Source organism: Tachyglossus aculeatus, chromosome X1 (genome assembly GCF_015852505.1).
Source record: "Tachyglossus aculeatus isolate mTacAcu1 chromosome X1, mTacAcu1.pri, whole genome shotgun sequence".
NCBI classification, from domain to species: Eukaryota; Metazoa; Chordata; class Mammalia; order Monotremata; family Tachyglossidae; genus Tachyglossus; species Tachyglossus aculeatus.
Window position 1 is genome coordinate 90,614,674 of NC_052101.1, and position 15,247 is coordinate 90,629,920.

At 44.8% G+C, this 15,247-nt stretch overlaps 1 protein-coding gene across 8 annotated transcripts in view; it reads right to left on the reverse strand.

The window, feature by feature from the left end:
• The window catches only part of PBRM1 (polybromo 1), a 110,508-nt gene that overhangs the window by 31,013 nt on the left and 64,248 nt on the right, over nt 1-15,247 (reverse strand). For all 8 annotated transcript variants that reach the window (XM_038772069.1, XM_038772074.1, XM_038772071.1 and 5 more), the window contains 3 exons: nt 13,586-13,862; nt 11,736-11,841; nt 1,816-2,458 (listed from right to left, as the gene is read on the reverse strand). In XM_038772069.1, the coding sequence (XP_038627997.1) occupies nt 1,816-2,458; nt 11,736-11,841; nt 13,586-13,862 (1,026 nt within the window). The remainder of the gene's footprint in view (nt 1-1,815; nt 2,459-11,735; nt 11,842-13,585; nt 13,863-15,247) is intronic.

Consider the following 15,247-nt stretch of genomic DNA (forward strand, 5'->3'; position numbering starts at 1 on the left):
TCCCACCTGGCTTAACATTTGAAAACTGCTTTGAGAACTCTGGAACCAAAGAGAGAGAGCTCCCAAAATAGTTTCCCCCGCTCGCCCCCCACCCACCCCCTCTCCGATGAATTCTATACCAAACCCTAATTCCCCTAAAGTTATATTTTGAGTTAATCAGTGGTCCTTCCACAGCACTGTACAAAATGCTCGGGAGAGTGCGAACAACAGAAATAAGAAGCACAATCATAGCCCTACTAGAGTGCTTGGGAGAGTACAATACAAGCAAAAGACACAGCCCCAGTCCAATGGAGAAGATAGGTACACGCAAAAAATATCCGTCTAAATACTGATTTATACAAGAGTGATGAGGATGGGAGCAGATACATTTGTACTAAGGCAGGTAGAACTACACATAAGTGCTAAAGGTCGGTGCACCGCTAAAACAAGTGACAGATTGAAGGTACTGGAAATTAATCACAGAAGGCTTCCTGGAGGAAGCAGCCTATTAGGTCTTTGAAGATGGGGAGAGCCGTGGCCTGATGGACGTCAAAGGGAAGGGAGCTCCAGGCCGTGAGGGGTGGGGGAGGTGGAGAAAACAAGGGGTCTGCACACAGTAAGTGCTTAATAAACACCACTGATTGAAGGGGCCAGAGGCAGGAAAGTCGAAAGTGAGCTTGGGAGGCTCAAAGGGTGAATGATCAGCTTAGTCTGGAAACTTGCAAAGACACCACCATAATGAAAGCATAAAAAATTGGGAACATGAGACTCCCAACACGAAATACGCTTTTATTAAAACAAAAGTATTTTAATTACAAATATCTGCAAGTTGTTTACGTGTCTGGCATTGTTTTTTTTTCATGTTCTTTATTTTCTTTATAGCCTCTAGACTGTAAACCAGTTATGGGCAGGGACTGTGTCTAACAACTCTGTTGCACTGTACCCTCCCAAGCGCTCAGTACAGTGTTCTGCACACAGTAAATGATCAATGAATACCACTGATTGATTGATTGGCTCCTGACAGGCTGGGGGACAAAAGACGTAAATGCAAAATTGATGGATGGGAAGGAAATGGGATCGGGGGAGCCAGAAGTCAGACACAGGAGGAGGTAGAGATGGGGAGAAAAGGGGCTGGAAAAAGAGGGGGGATAGGTTTCTGTGCTTTATTTATGTAGATAGCATTTGGTGACTCTAAAAAGTCCTCTTCTGTAATGGCTAGGTTATAGAAACATGCTCTGTCTCAGGATCGAGACTTGTCTGTCCGGAGACTCATTCATCATTATAGAAATAAAATAAACCCTTCTCTTCTACTCTCACATTTTGATTTCCTTCTCCTTCCTGTCATCCTTTTGACAGGATGTGAGCTTTTCTCTGAATTTCTCTCTGCCACCCCTGCCTCAGAAAGCCCCCGCTGTCAAGAAGACTCAAGTTTGCCTTGGCTGTATTTCAGAGAACACTCCAACTTAGTTGCACACCGTCCTCCCGGATACTAAAGCCAGGCTCCCTTCACTCACTCAGGTAATAATAATTAATAATAATAATAATTATGGTATTTGTTAAGCACTTACTATGTGCCAGGCACTGTACTAAGCACTGGGGTGGCTACAAGCAAATCGGGTTGGATACAGTCCCTGTCCCAAGTGGGGTTCAGAGTCTCAATCTCCATTTTGCAGATGAGGTAACTGAGGCCAAGAGAAGTGAAGGGACTTGCCCAAGGTCACGCAGCGGACCAGTGGTGGAGCCGGGATTAGAACTCATGACTTTCTGACTCTCGGGCCCATGCTCTATCCACTACGCGACCCACCCATCCTCCAGAAGTACACGAGTCTTACTTACCGGTTCATTCTTCTGGCTCTCTCCAGGACTTCAAACATCTGCTCCTGAAACAAGTCTAGTCTCCTGTAGCGATTATTCTCGACGTTCTTCCGAATTATGTCAAAGGTAAGAGGTGGTTTGTTGGGAAAATTGGGATCGACAGCAGGAATTTCAGCTAAGGAGTCGCTGTAGCACCTCCCTTCATCATCTTGATGGCTCATTACCGACACAAAAAGATTATGGATAAGTTCCTGGATCAGCAGGGTTACATTAGGGACGTGAGAGTCCTCGTCTCCTTCAATGTCTCTTCGAGTTTCCAGCAAAACCTTGTGTAGGACTAAGGCATCTTTATAAATCAGAGATTCGGGCTCATTGTAGGTACACGCATTGTTGAACATCATTACAAAGTCTTCGACCATGGAGTCTATGTCTTGGTATTTGTTGGCCATCATATGACTTCTTATCTTTTCCATATCGACTGGCTTTTTGATGGTCAAATAATAGTCAGGCAGCTCAGATCTAGAAGGAAGTCTCAGAAATATGGCACTTAGTCGACGACCTCGTTTATCCGTGTAGTTCTTTACTGCCTCGTACACTTCATTTAGTTTTTGCTGCATTGGAGTCATGTATTTGGACTTTTTAGGGGAAATACCACTCTTCCGACCTAAAGAAACACATTTTAAAGGGTTAAACCGGAGATTTTTTTTTTGACCTAGGGATGACAGGCAGATTAGAGGAAGTAATAGCGTTTATGAGCTATATTGATGATGGTATTTGTTAAGCGCTTACTATGTCCCGAGCACTGTTCTAATTGCGCATACAAGGGGGTGGTGGGGCCTGAAGGGTTGTGACTACTGAAGGACTTAGGTGGTAAAGGAGGACTTAAGTTGCAGTGGGGGGGATATAAGGTGGGGTTATAACAAATTAATCGGGGAAGGCTTCCTGGAGGAGATGCGATTTCAAAAGGGCTTGCAACAGGGGGAGAGGTGTGATAGGCGGGATAGGAAGGGAAAAGGAGGGAGTTGCAATCATTCGATCGACGGTATTTATTGAGAGCTTTCTGTGTGCAGAGCTCTGTACTAAACGCTTGGGAGAGTACACTACAATAGAGCTAGTAGACACAGTCCCTGCCCTCATGGAGCTAACAGACAAAAGAACTTTAGTCAACCTGGAGGGCTGGTGGGGTGAGGCGGTGTGTGTGTGAAGAGTTGAAGCTTTGGGGCATGGGAGTTCTTTACATGGTAATCTTAAAAGTACATTACAAAGTGGACTGTGGGAACTGACAGAAGGCTTCTTTGCAGTATGAAAACCGAGTTCATTATAGAAAGGTTTTATTGGCTTTTTCTGCATCAAGGCTTTCCACCAGATTTTAGGATTTGGCAGATTTGTCATTGACCTAACATCTGACAGGAGTCAGCAAGAGACCTGACTTCATTTTTGGATGGTGTGTGGCCACGCTTAATTAGACCTGCTACTACTCTGGGACCCACCAGGTCCTTGGAGAACTACAAGAAGGGCAAGGGGGAGAATCAATCAATCAATCAATCGTATTTATTGAGCGCTTACTATGTGCAGAGCACTGTACTAAGCACTTGGGAAGTACAAATTGGCAACATATAGAGACAGCCCCTACCCAACAGTGGGCTCACAGTCTAAAAGGGGGAGACAGAGAACAAAACCAAACATACTAACAAAATAAAATAAATAGAATAGATATGTACAAGTAAAATAAATAAATGAATAAATAGAGTAATAAATATGTACAAACATATATACATATATACAGGTGCTGTGGGGAAGGGAAGGAGGTAAGTTGGGGGGGATGGAGAGGGGGACGAGGGGGAGAGGAAGGAAGGGGCTCAGTCTGGGAAGGCCTCTTGGAGGAGGTGAGCTCTCAGCAGGGCCTTGGAGGGAGGAAGAGAGCTAGCTTGGCGGATGGGCAGAGGGAGGGCATTCCAGGCCCGGGGGATGACGTGGGCCGGGGGTCGATGGCGGGACAGGCGAGAACGAGGTACGGTGAGGAGATGAGCAGCAGAGGAGCGGAGGGTGCGGGGTGGGCTGTAGAAGGAGAAAAGGGAGTTGAGGTAGGAGGGGGCGAGGTGATGGAGAGCCTTGAAGCCGAGGGTGAGGAGTTTCTGCCTGATGTGCAGATTGATAGGTAGCCACTGGAGATTTTTGAGGAGGGGAGTAATATGCCCAGAGCGTTTCTGGACAAAGATAATCCGGGCAGCAGCATGAAGTATGGATTGAAGTGGAGAGAGACACGAGGATGGGAGATCAGAGAGAAGGCTGATACAGTAGTCCAGACGGGATAGGATGAGAGCTTGAATGAGCAGGGTAGCGGTTGGGATGGAGAGGAAAGGGCGGATCTTGGCAATGTTGCGGAGCTGAGACCGGCAGGTTTTGGTGACAGCTTGGATGTGAGGGGTGAATGAGAGAGCGGAGTCGAGGATGACACCAAGGTTGTGGGCTTGTGAGACGGGAAGGATGGTAGTGCCATCAACAGAGATGGGAAAGTCAGGGAGAGGGCAAAGTTTGGGAGGGAAGACAAGGAGTTCAGTCTTCGACATGTTGAGCTTTAGGTGGCGGGCAGACATCCAGATGGAGATGTCCTGAAGGCAGGAGGAAATGCGAGCCTGGACAGAGGGGGAGAGAGCAGGGGCAGAGATGTAGATCTGGGTGTCATCGGCGTAGAGATGATAGTTGAAGCCGTGGGAGCGAATGAGGTCACCAAGGGAGTGCGTGTAGATCAAGAACAGAAGGGGACCAAGCACTGAACCTTGGGGAACCCTCACAGTAAGGGGATGGGAGGGGGAGGAGGAGCCTGGAAAAGAGACTGAGAATGAACGACCGGAGAGATAAGAGGAGAACCAGGAGAGGACGGAGTCTGTGAAGCCAAGGTCAGATAGCGTGTTGAGGAGAAGGGGGTGGTCCACAGTGTCAAAGGCAGCTGAGAGGTCGAGGAGGATTAGGACAGTATGCCATCCCATCACAGAAAACCCTTTTCTTTGGCCCAATCCACCCTGATTTACAGGCCAGTCAATCAATCGGTGCTATTTATTGAGTGCTTACTATGTGCAGGGCACTGTACTAAGCGTTAGGGAGCATATGATACAACAGGGTCCAGAAGCACGAGTAAACCCTAGCCGATACAAGGTTCGAGTACACTGATCATGGGGAGGTAAATTTAATTATGACAGCGCCTAAGATTCCTGACAGGGACCTGGCTGAATTATTTGAGTATCTGTCATATTGTAAAGATCCTAAGCTCCGTGAGGGCAGACTCTCTCAAGCACTTAGCACAACACTCTGCACACAGTAGGCACTCAATGAATGCTACTGAGGGGACGATCTATCTAGATGATTTTGCGAGGGACGATATGCTGCCATGGAGCTCAGGAGGAGTGATTACTACTATTATTATTACACCTTGTTAAGGACTTACTATAGGAAAATCAGAGTGGCCTGAAAAGAGCATTGGATTGCAAGTCAAGTGCCTAGGTTCTGATTATCTGTTGAGTGACCTTGGGCAAATGACTTAACTTCTCTGTGCCTCAGCTTCCTCATCTGTAAAATGGGGATTAAGTACCTGTGCTCTCTCCCCACCTTAGACTGGGAACCCCACTTGAGACAGGGACTGTGCCTGATCTCATTTTATTGTTTCTACCTCAGAGTTCAGTACAGTGCTTGCACATAGTAAGCACTTGAACAAATACCTCAATTATTAAGCCCTGTTCCAATTATCATTTTGTTAGTATGTTTGGTTTTGTTCTCTGTCTCCCCCTTTTAGACTGTGAGCCCACTGTTGGGTAGGGACTGTCTCTATATGTTGCCAATTTGTACTTCCCAAGCGCTTAGTACAGTGCTCTGCACACAGTAAGCGCTCAATAAATACGATTGATGATGATGATGATGATGATGATGATTGTTTCTACCTCAGAGTTCAGTACAGTGCTTGCACATAGTAAGCACTTGAACAAATACCTCAATTATTAAGCCCTGTTCCAATGATCATTTTGTTAGTATGTTTGGTTTTGTTCTCTGTCTCCCCCTTTCAGACTGTGAGCCCACTGTTGGGTAGGGACTGTCTCTATATGTTGCCAATTTGTACTTCCCAAGCGCTTAGTACAGTGCTCTGCACACAGTAAGCGCTCAATAAATACGATTGACGATGATGATGATTAGACATGCTCCCTGACCCACAAGGGACTCGCAGTGTGGGGGACTACAGACGCAAAGAGCAACAATAGAACGGACACCACAATTCAAGCAAGTTGAAAGGCAACAAATCCAAAATATCCACGTTGAAGATATGTGTGAGGAAAAAGCGTTTAGAGGGGGCCGCTCTTTGGACACCTCGCCATGCCAAACAAATGGTTTTCGGTGACAAACTGCCTCAGCCTTCTGAATGGTCTCTAGGTTGGGAAGGAAGGCTTGGCTGCCACGGTTCAGGAAGGAGGGAGACGGCTCTGACCTTCAAACACCCCCTCCCTGGTCCCCCAGTAGTTCGGAAATTCCAGTCGGGTGGATCCCAGCTTTTACCCACTCTCCCCCGCTGGGTTCCCGCAGTGTCGGGAGTGTCCAGAGCCCTTGGTGGTTAAAATGGAATCTACTGTCCCTCTATTAAAAGAAAAGGCAGCATGGCCTAGTGGGTAGCAACTCTGTTGCCGTGTACTCTCCCAAGCTCTGACCACATTAAGCACTCCATAAATACCACTGACTGACCGAGCGACCTCGGGCTTGGGAGTCGGAAGGACCTGGGTTCTAATCCCAACTCCGCCACTTGGCTGCTGTGTGACCTTGGGCAAGTTATTTCACTTCCCTGGGCCTCAGTAATCTCATCTGTAAAACGGGGGTTCATTCATTAATTCAATCGTATTTATTGAGTGCTTACTGTGTGCAGAGCACTGTACTAAGTGCTGTGAGCCCTATGTGGGACATGGACCGTGTCCAAACCAATGACCTGGTATCTACCACAGCGCTCAGTAATAATAATAATGATAATGATGGCATTTGTTAAATCCTTATTCATCATCATCATCAATCGTATTTATTGAGCGCTTACTATGTGCAGAGCACTGTACTAAGCGCTTGGGAAGTACAAATTGGCAACATATAGAGACAGTCCCTACCCAACAGTGGGCTCACAGTCTAGAAGGGGGAGACAGAGAACAAAACCAAACATACTAACAAAATAAAATAAATAGAATAGATATGTACAAGTAAAATAAATTATGTTATGTTCCATATTATGTTCCAGGAACTGTACTAACCCATATTATGTTCCAGGAACTGTACTAAGCACTGGGGAGGATACAAGCAAATCGTGTTGGATGTCCCTGTTCCATGTGGCGCTCACAGTCTCAATCGCCATTTTCCAGATGAGGTTAACTGAGGCACAGAGTAGTTAAGTGACTTGCCCAAGGTCACACAGCAGACAAATGGCGGAGCCACATTAGAATCCATGACCTTCTGACTTCCAGCACGGTGCTCCATCCATCCACTAAGCCACTCTGCTTCTCTACACTTTAGGACGTCTCAATATACTTAGGATAAATCTAACGGAGGCAGCATCGGCTAGTTCAATGATTTTGGCCGCTGATAGCCCACAGATGTATTCTGGCTATTAGGGGGGCGGGAGTCACAGTACACACTCTCAGGACTTCAATTCCCTGATTCAAATGTTCCTAATTCAATATTTTGTTATGCATAGTTATTTACCAAGTTCTTCACAGATGGAGGCTAATAATAACTGGTATTTGTTAAGCACTTACTATGTGCCGAGCACTGCACTGACGAGACACCAGATAATCAGAATGGACCCAGTTCCTGTCTTACATGGAGCTCAGAGTCTAAGAGGGAAGGAGAACAGGTATCGAGTCCCTATCCGATAGAGGACAAAACTGAGGCACAGAGCAGGGAAGTGGCTTGCCCCAGGTTATATATAGTAGGCAAGTGGTGTAGCCAGGATGGAAAGCCAGGTCCTCTGATTCCCAAGCCCGGGTCCTTTCCGGGGCCATGTTGTTTCACAACTCCGCGTTAGTCTCCCAAGCCCGTCAATGCTTCTGCTCAAGCAGAGCAACCTCACTCCAGATTTCTGCAGCTCAGGCAGGCCCGTTGGCTGCAGCTGTCTCCTGGCTTTTCGATGCCACACTGTTTGAAACTGTTTTTCACTGCCCCTTAATTTGTTCTTCCCACCCTGCTTGTGTGTGCTCCCCCTTTCAGATCACCACTTTGCACCCTAAGAGCACGGGTAACCGACAACAGAAGTAAACTGGCGAACCCTACCCTAGGGGAGCCTACAGTCTAACGGAGGGGAGCTAGTATTTTCACTCCCACAGATTTTGTTTGCTCTGGATTGCCTTTAAACACGAGAGCTTCTGAGTAGAACTGCAAAGAACTAATAGCTTCAGTGAGGCTGAAAAAGCACCCAAAATTAACACCTTTCTGATCTACTAGCAGTTTGACCTCTGCAGGCCGCTCCAAGACTCATCTCACTTACTCCTCTGCCAAAAGTCCTGCCATCCTTTCGTCTCCCCGCCGCTCTCAGACCACACTCAAAAAGGAAAGCTGGCAACTGTGATGCTTGAGGAATTATTGTTTCCCAAAGGTAATGCTGATTTTCTTGATTGGGTTTTCACCTTCTTTGTCTATCAGTGCATTGCGGGATTAACGTACTGGCCAGTGGAGAGCCCACTGTTGGGTAGGGACTGTCTCTATGTGTTGCCAATTTGTACTTCCCAAGCGCTTAGTACAGTGCTCTGCACATAGTAAGCGCTCAATAAATACGATTGATGATGATGATGGAGAGGATTTGGCGACACCACTAAACTCTGTGTTGCCAACGAATAGTTCGGGTTTTGTGTAGGGGCTTCCGGGTGCAGAGTGGTTCAAAACCCGCTTTCCTCTGGTTTACTGTCACTCCAAAGTGCTGTGCTGACTCTGTGAGGCAGTCATAATCACCTGTGCGTCTTCTTGCCTATCTGCCATCAGAGCATAGATGAAATAGTCCAAACCGGTCACCTTCAACTTGGACTCAACTAGACATTGCCATTATAAAGCAGCTGTAAAATCTTGAAGAACTTCTCTGGGCAGTCAAATTTGCACAGTGATTGCCAGGCCAAAGGTCTGTTGAGGGTAACATTAGGCAAGTCACAACTTCCCTAAGCCTCAGCTTCCTCACTTGTAAATTGGGGATGATAACAACACCCACCTCTGAGGATTAATAAAATGGGATCGCTGATGTGAAAGCGCTTCAGAAAAATAAAAAGCACCATTGCTGCCTAATATGGGACTCCTGAACCGCCACCATAAGTATAAAGGTCACGGTCCTGCTCCCTGCAGTTCCACTGTGTTTGTAGTGGTGAAAAGAGTGTGTCGGTTGTATTGTAGTTTGGTCTGAAGTCACACAGAGTCAGGGAGGACAGGACTAAACTGGATCTTGCTACTGGTACTCTTCTAAGTGCTTAGTACAGTGCCTAACACTCCAAGGGTGCTCAATAAATGTCATGGATTGATTGATAGATATTCAGTTACCTGTCCAGAAAAACAGGCTAGGATCTTAGAAGTGCAGAATGAGTTGCCCCAGAGTTTTTACAGCAAGTTAAACTCTCTCCTCCTATTCCCTTAAGATCATAAACCTGACCATTCCGTCGAGGGGCTCTTTCACTGGCTTCTCCTCTGCCTCTCACCCCCAAACTATGGGAAAGCAGCATGGCCTACTGGAAAGCACATGGGCCTGGGAAACAGACCTGGGTTCTAATCCTGGCTTTATCTGCTATGTGGCACCGGGCAAGTCACTTAACTTCTCTGTACTTAACTTCTCCCGCCTGTATATCGGGAATTAAATTATCCTTCTTCCAACTTAAACTGTGAGCCCCATGTGGGACAGGGATTGTGTCCAAACTGACGATCTTGTAGATACCCAGGGCTTAGTAGAGTGCCTGCCACGTATTAAGTGCTTAACAAATACCATTAAAAAAAAAAAAGCTCAGATCTGGATCCTCTTTTATTGTCCATCTACACCCACTCCCTTGGAGAACTCACCTGCTCCCCATGGCTTCCTCCCCAATCTCCCTCTCCAGCCCTGATCTCTTTCTTTTTCTGCAGTCTTGTATTTCCTCCTGCATCTCTACTTGGATGTCCCACTGACACCTCCAGATCAACATGTCCAACCCTGAAATCCTCATCTTCCCACCCAAGCTCTGTCCTTGCACATACTTTCCCATCACTATTTACACCACCGCCATGCTCCTCGGCATTATTCTCGACTCCTCTCTCGCCTTCAATCCACATATTCAGTCAGTCACCAAATCCTGTCTGCTCTATCTTCACATCTCTAAAATCCGTGCCTTCCCCTCCAGCCCCAAACTACTACCAAACTGGTCCGACCACTTGTCATATCCTGTCCTGACAACTGCATCAGCCTTCTCGCTGACTTCCCTGCCTCCAGCCTCTCCGGTCCATACCTCACTCTACTTTTTCATATCATTATCCTTAAAAACAAAAACCAACAACAACCAAAAAACCCAAAAATGAAACACCCCCCCACCCCCGAAACTTCTCTGTACCTCAGTTACCTCAACTGTAAAATGGAAATTAGGACTCAATTTGCTTGTGTCCACTCCAGTGCTTAGTACAGTGCCTGGCACATAATAAATGCTTAACAAATACTACAATTAATTTAAGGCAGTCAATAAGCTCTTTCCCCCTTACCTATCCTCGCTTTTCTCCCACTACAATTAACTTTGCTCTTTTAACATCAATCTACTCACAGTGCCTCTATATTGTCTCCTGCAGGTAATAACCCCTTGCTCACAACCCACCCTCCTGTCTGGAGCTCCCTCCTCCTTCATATTCAACAGATGGCCACTCTCTCCCATCTTCAAAGTCCTACTTGAAATCATATCTCTTCCAGGAAGGCTTTCCTGACTAATCTATCATCTCCCCACCCTATTTTCCCTCCCTTCATTGCCCAACCTACACACTTAAATCTGTACCCTCCAAGCACTTTGCTATTCCCACAGTACCTCAGTGCATATCCTTATACTCCACTGCTTCTCCCTACCTGGAATTTATTATAATGTCTATCTCCCCCTTCAGATTATAAAACACTTGATTTGAGGGCAGGGATCATGTCTACTCATTCAATTATTATCTCCCAAGTTCTTTTACAGTGATTTGCACACGATAAGTGCTTAGTGAATACTACTGACTGACTGATTAGGGTGGCAAAGATCTAGGGTAAGGCAAAATTTGGTGTGTGTGTGGTGGGAGGTGTCAAAGGATTTGACCATTTACATTTTAACCCGGCTCTGATGTGCATATAGCTATAATTCTATTTATTCTGACAGTTTTGACACCTGTCTACATGTTCTGTTTCATTGTCTGTCTCCCCCTTCTAGACTGTGAGCCCATTGTTGGGTACGGACTGTCTCTATATGTTGCCGACTTGTACTTTCCAAGCGCTTAGTACAGTGCTCTGCACACAGTAAGCACTCAATAAATACGACTAACTGAATGAATGAATGAACTTTAATAAAAACAGGCTTCCAGAATATGCAATAGGACAATACAAAATTCCATTTGCTTAAAGAGTTTCTTTACCTGAGTTTTCAGCTCCAAGTTACAAAATGCTACACTAAAAAGTTGCTTGATCCATTTAGAAAATACAACAGTGACTGAACATTCGAAAAGTAGTACTTTGGTTGCATTTACTGAGTAACAATTTTCTCACTATCTTGACAGCGCAATATTTCCTCTCATCACACTCACCACAGAGCAAGTACCGCAGAAATACTGATATACAGAACCATGTTATTCGTCTTAACCTAAGAAGTGCTATCATCCGATCAGCACAACGAGAAACTCAAACAGCATCCCTCTCTGGATTTCGCATCACAAGGCGCTCATCTAAATGAGGATACACAAGGCGGTCTTACTTAGCTTGAGTTTGGGGGAGACCATTTCATCATCGTCAGGTAGAGGCCCCAGCTCTTTTCTTTTATCTTTGAGCATTTTCTCCAGGATATGCGCATCGTTGTATACCTAGTCATCATAAAGAAATTCAAAAACGGGAAAGTAATTAAGGAATCAGCAGAGACTCCAAAAATTTCTGCAGCACCCTACAATCATTATACCATGACTACTTGAATTTCTTGGCGGCCTTTAAAAACAGGTTTGGGGCCACATTTATATATATATATATATTCAACATTTAACAAGGCCAAAGGAGGCTAAAGGGAGGGTGAGAGGTTCATCTTGCTACATTAGCAAGAAACTGAATAAGCACGATGCTACGCATAACACTGGTGCTCGCCACTGACTCGAGTGGAACTTATCCATTTCTGGAAATGCTTCATGAGACACAAGGCTGAGCAATTACACTTGGAAGCGTTATGTTTGACGCCTCCTATGAAAAGATTTAAAGTGTAGATGGCAATTTGGCAAAGAAATTCAGTATTTCAGGAGAGTGCTTGGAGAATATACCCCGTTGTCTGTTTCTGTAAAAAGGACCATAATTTTACTGTGTTTTCCTAAAGGAAACAAAGCTGATTAGCTCCCAGGTTTAATTCCAACTCTATTAGACACACAAGATTTCTTTTTCACTTTTTTTTAAGGTATTTTCCAGGCTTGATTTACAATTAATCTTCAATAGTTATTTTAGTGTGCTTTTCAAGGTATTTTTTAATGGCTTACTATGTGCCAGGAACTGTATTAAGTTCTGGGGTAGATACAAGATAATCAGGTTGGACACAGTCCATGTCCCTCATGGGGCTCATGGTCTTAATGCCCATTTTATGGATGAGATAACTGAGGCACAGAGAAGTAAGGTGACTTGCCCATGGTCACACAGCAGACAAGTGGCAGAGCAGGGATTAGAATCCAGGTCCTTCTGACTTCTGGGCCCATGCTCTATCTAGCAGACCACGCTGCTCTCCTGAAGTTTGAACACTTCAGGTCTTTAAACGATCCTCTAGACTATAAACTGGTTGTGGGCAGGGAATGTGTCTACCAACTCTGTTGTACTGTACTTTCCCAAATGCTTAATACAGTGCTCTGCAAACAGTAAGTGCTCAATAAATCCCATTGATTAACTGATCAAACATTTCAATAGCATTCCTCAGGCAATCTATGTTGTGCTAATAGATTTACTATGAAATAGATGAATATTTAATGTTAATGGACATTTTCAAACACATATATCTGAACATTAACAGTAAAGTCGGTCTGTAATAGCTTTAATAACGTTGGGATTTTTCTTTGTATTGTTATAAATACAAGTGCTTAGTACAGTGCTGAAATACCAAAATTATTATTATTATTATTATTACAATACTACGACTAACAATAATGATAGTGGCATTTTTTAAGCACTTACTATGTGCCAAGCATTGAACGAAGTCCTGGGGTAGATAAAAGATAGCTAGGTCAGACACAGTCCCTGTACCACGTGGGCTCACAGTCTAAGTAGGCGAGAAAACAGGTATTGAACCCCCATTTTACAGATAAGCAAGCTTGAGGCCCAGAGAAGTTAAATGACTCGCCCACAATCAAAGAGCAGGCAAGTAGCTGAGCTGGGATTAGTAGCCCGGTCCTTTGACACTCAGGCCAATGCTCTTTCCACTAGGCCAAAATGCTTCTTTTTATCCAAGAATAGGGAAAAAAAATAACATAACACAATTTAAAGGAATAATCCAAGTTGGATTCTTCTAAAAATTTTCAGACTACAAGACATTTCCTTATGCAATGAAGCATGAAAAGAATTATTCCTATGCAATATAAACAGTACCTGTGAGCCTTCTTCATTATAGTGTCTTGCATTTCGGAACATTAGCTTCATATCTTCTATCATACCTTCTTCTCCTGAGTATTTATCATTGCGGATGTTATGCTCAATGATTTTTAAGTCCATTGGCTCCAAGATAATTTTATAATAATCAGGATAATCCTTTTTGGATGGCTTAACCATAAACAGATCACAAAGTCTTCGGCCTGACCCTGGCTCCCGGGCTTCAAGAACAACATTGAATAAGATCTTCATCCTCTGCTTTCTTATGTTCTTTTTGCTATTGGATGGGGGGTGGGGGGCAGGGGGAGTGGAAGAGGGAGAAAGTGAGGGAAATAAGGAGAGCAGTTCACTTCTTTTAGCAAGAATGAAAATGAAATTGCATTATATCTCTCGCACAAATTTCTAATTGTACTTTTCATCGAATATATATATATATGTCTGCAAAGAATGCTATGCTCTCTAGGAAACCCTTTAGGGAAACACGAGCGTAGGGGGAGTCCCATTCTTGAACCAGCAGGCAATTTTCAAAGTAAATGTCCAGATAGTGACTGTGGGAGGTTCAGTCCTGGGCTCCTGTGTTAAAAGCGCCAATGGAAGCTAACCTTGGATTCCTAAAAACCTGCAATTTGCTCCACTGGGCAAGAACAGATCTGGCTTAATAGCCAGAGAGAATGACATCCTAATTAGCAGTTCAAACTCAAACCCAATTTGTTCTTTGAAGACAAATAAAACAAAGCTGCATGAAGCTGAGCCATCTGTCCTTGTGGACCGAGTTTACCAGAACCTAACAAGGGGTGCAGTTCAATCTCTTTGACAAACACTCTTCAAGATTGCTATTGGCAACAAAGGGTCAAGAGCTTAAGGTAAGTACCAGGAAGTTGTCTTGCTCTAGAGAGGCTCCCCCAACCCCCCACCCCGACTCCCAGATTGTAGTTCCCCCACATATCATTAAGCAGCTCTTTTGGTCAAATAAAGTCTGGATAGGAACCATTAGCCACCAACTCAGCAGGTAAGACCAGTAAACAGAAAAGTAAGAAAAAGGAGCTGAGCAGGTGCTTGGCTCCCTTTGAGAGAAAAGGTCTTCCCAGGACCCGACTGAGTGGCTGGAAGAAAGCAATCGGTCCCCACGTGGTAACAGTTTTAGGACAAATACTTCTCATGTCACCCTCCCACTTAGAGTGTCAAGTTCCATCTCACAGGAGTATTCCTTTCAACATTCAGCCACGAGCTTACAAAAAAAACAACACCCAGATGTCTAAAAAATCAGGATTCTATAATGAGTTTAAAGGATTTCAAGGGCAACAGCACAGCTTCCTCTGAGGATCTTTCAGGCTAACCTCACTTTTAAAGTTAGCCACGAAAAGATGGAGACCTCATAAAGCAGAAAGGTGAACTGCAGTTTTCCATGTGATCCTCATTACATGAATTACTCTCAAACTCTTTTATCTATTTCCAGTTTTTGGCTTTTTCTTCCTTCAGTAGTTTGCAAAGTCCTTCTCTTGCAAACAAGCTACTCATTACACACCACCTCTCCCGGTGGCTTTGCAATGGCAAAAAGCCTTTGTGGTTTTGGAGTCGGGTTCTTGTTTAGCAGCTATAACAGCTCCCGGGAGGCACCTTGGGATAGAGAAGCAGCATGGCTCAGTGGAAAGAGCCCGGGCT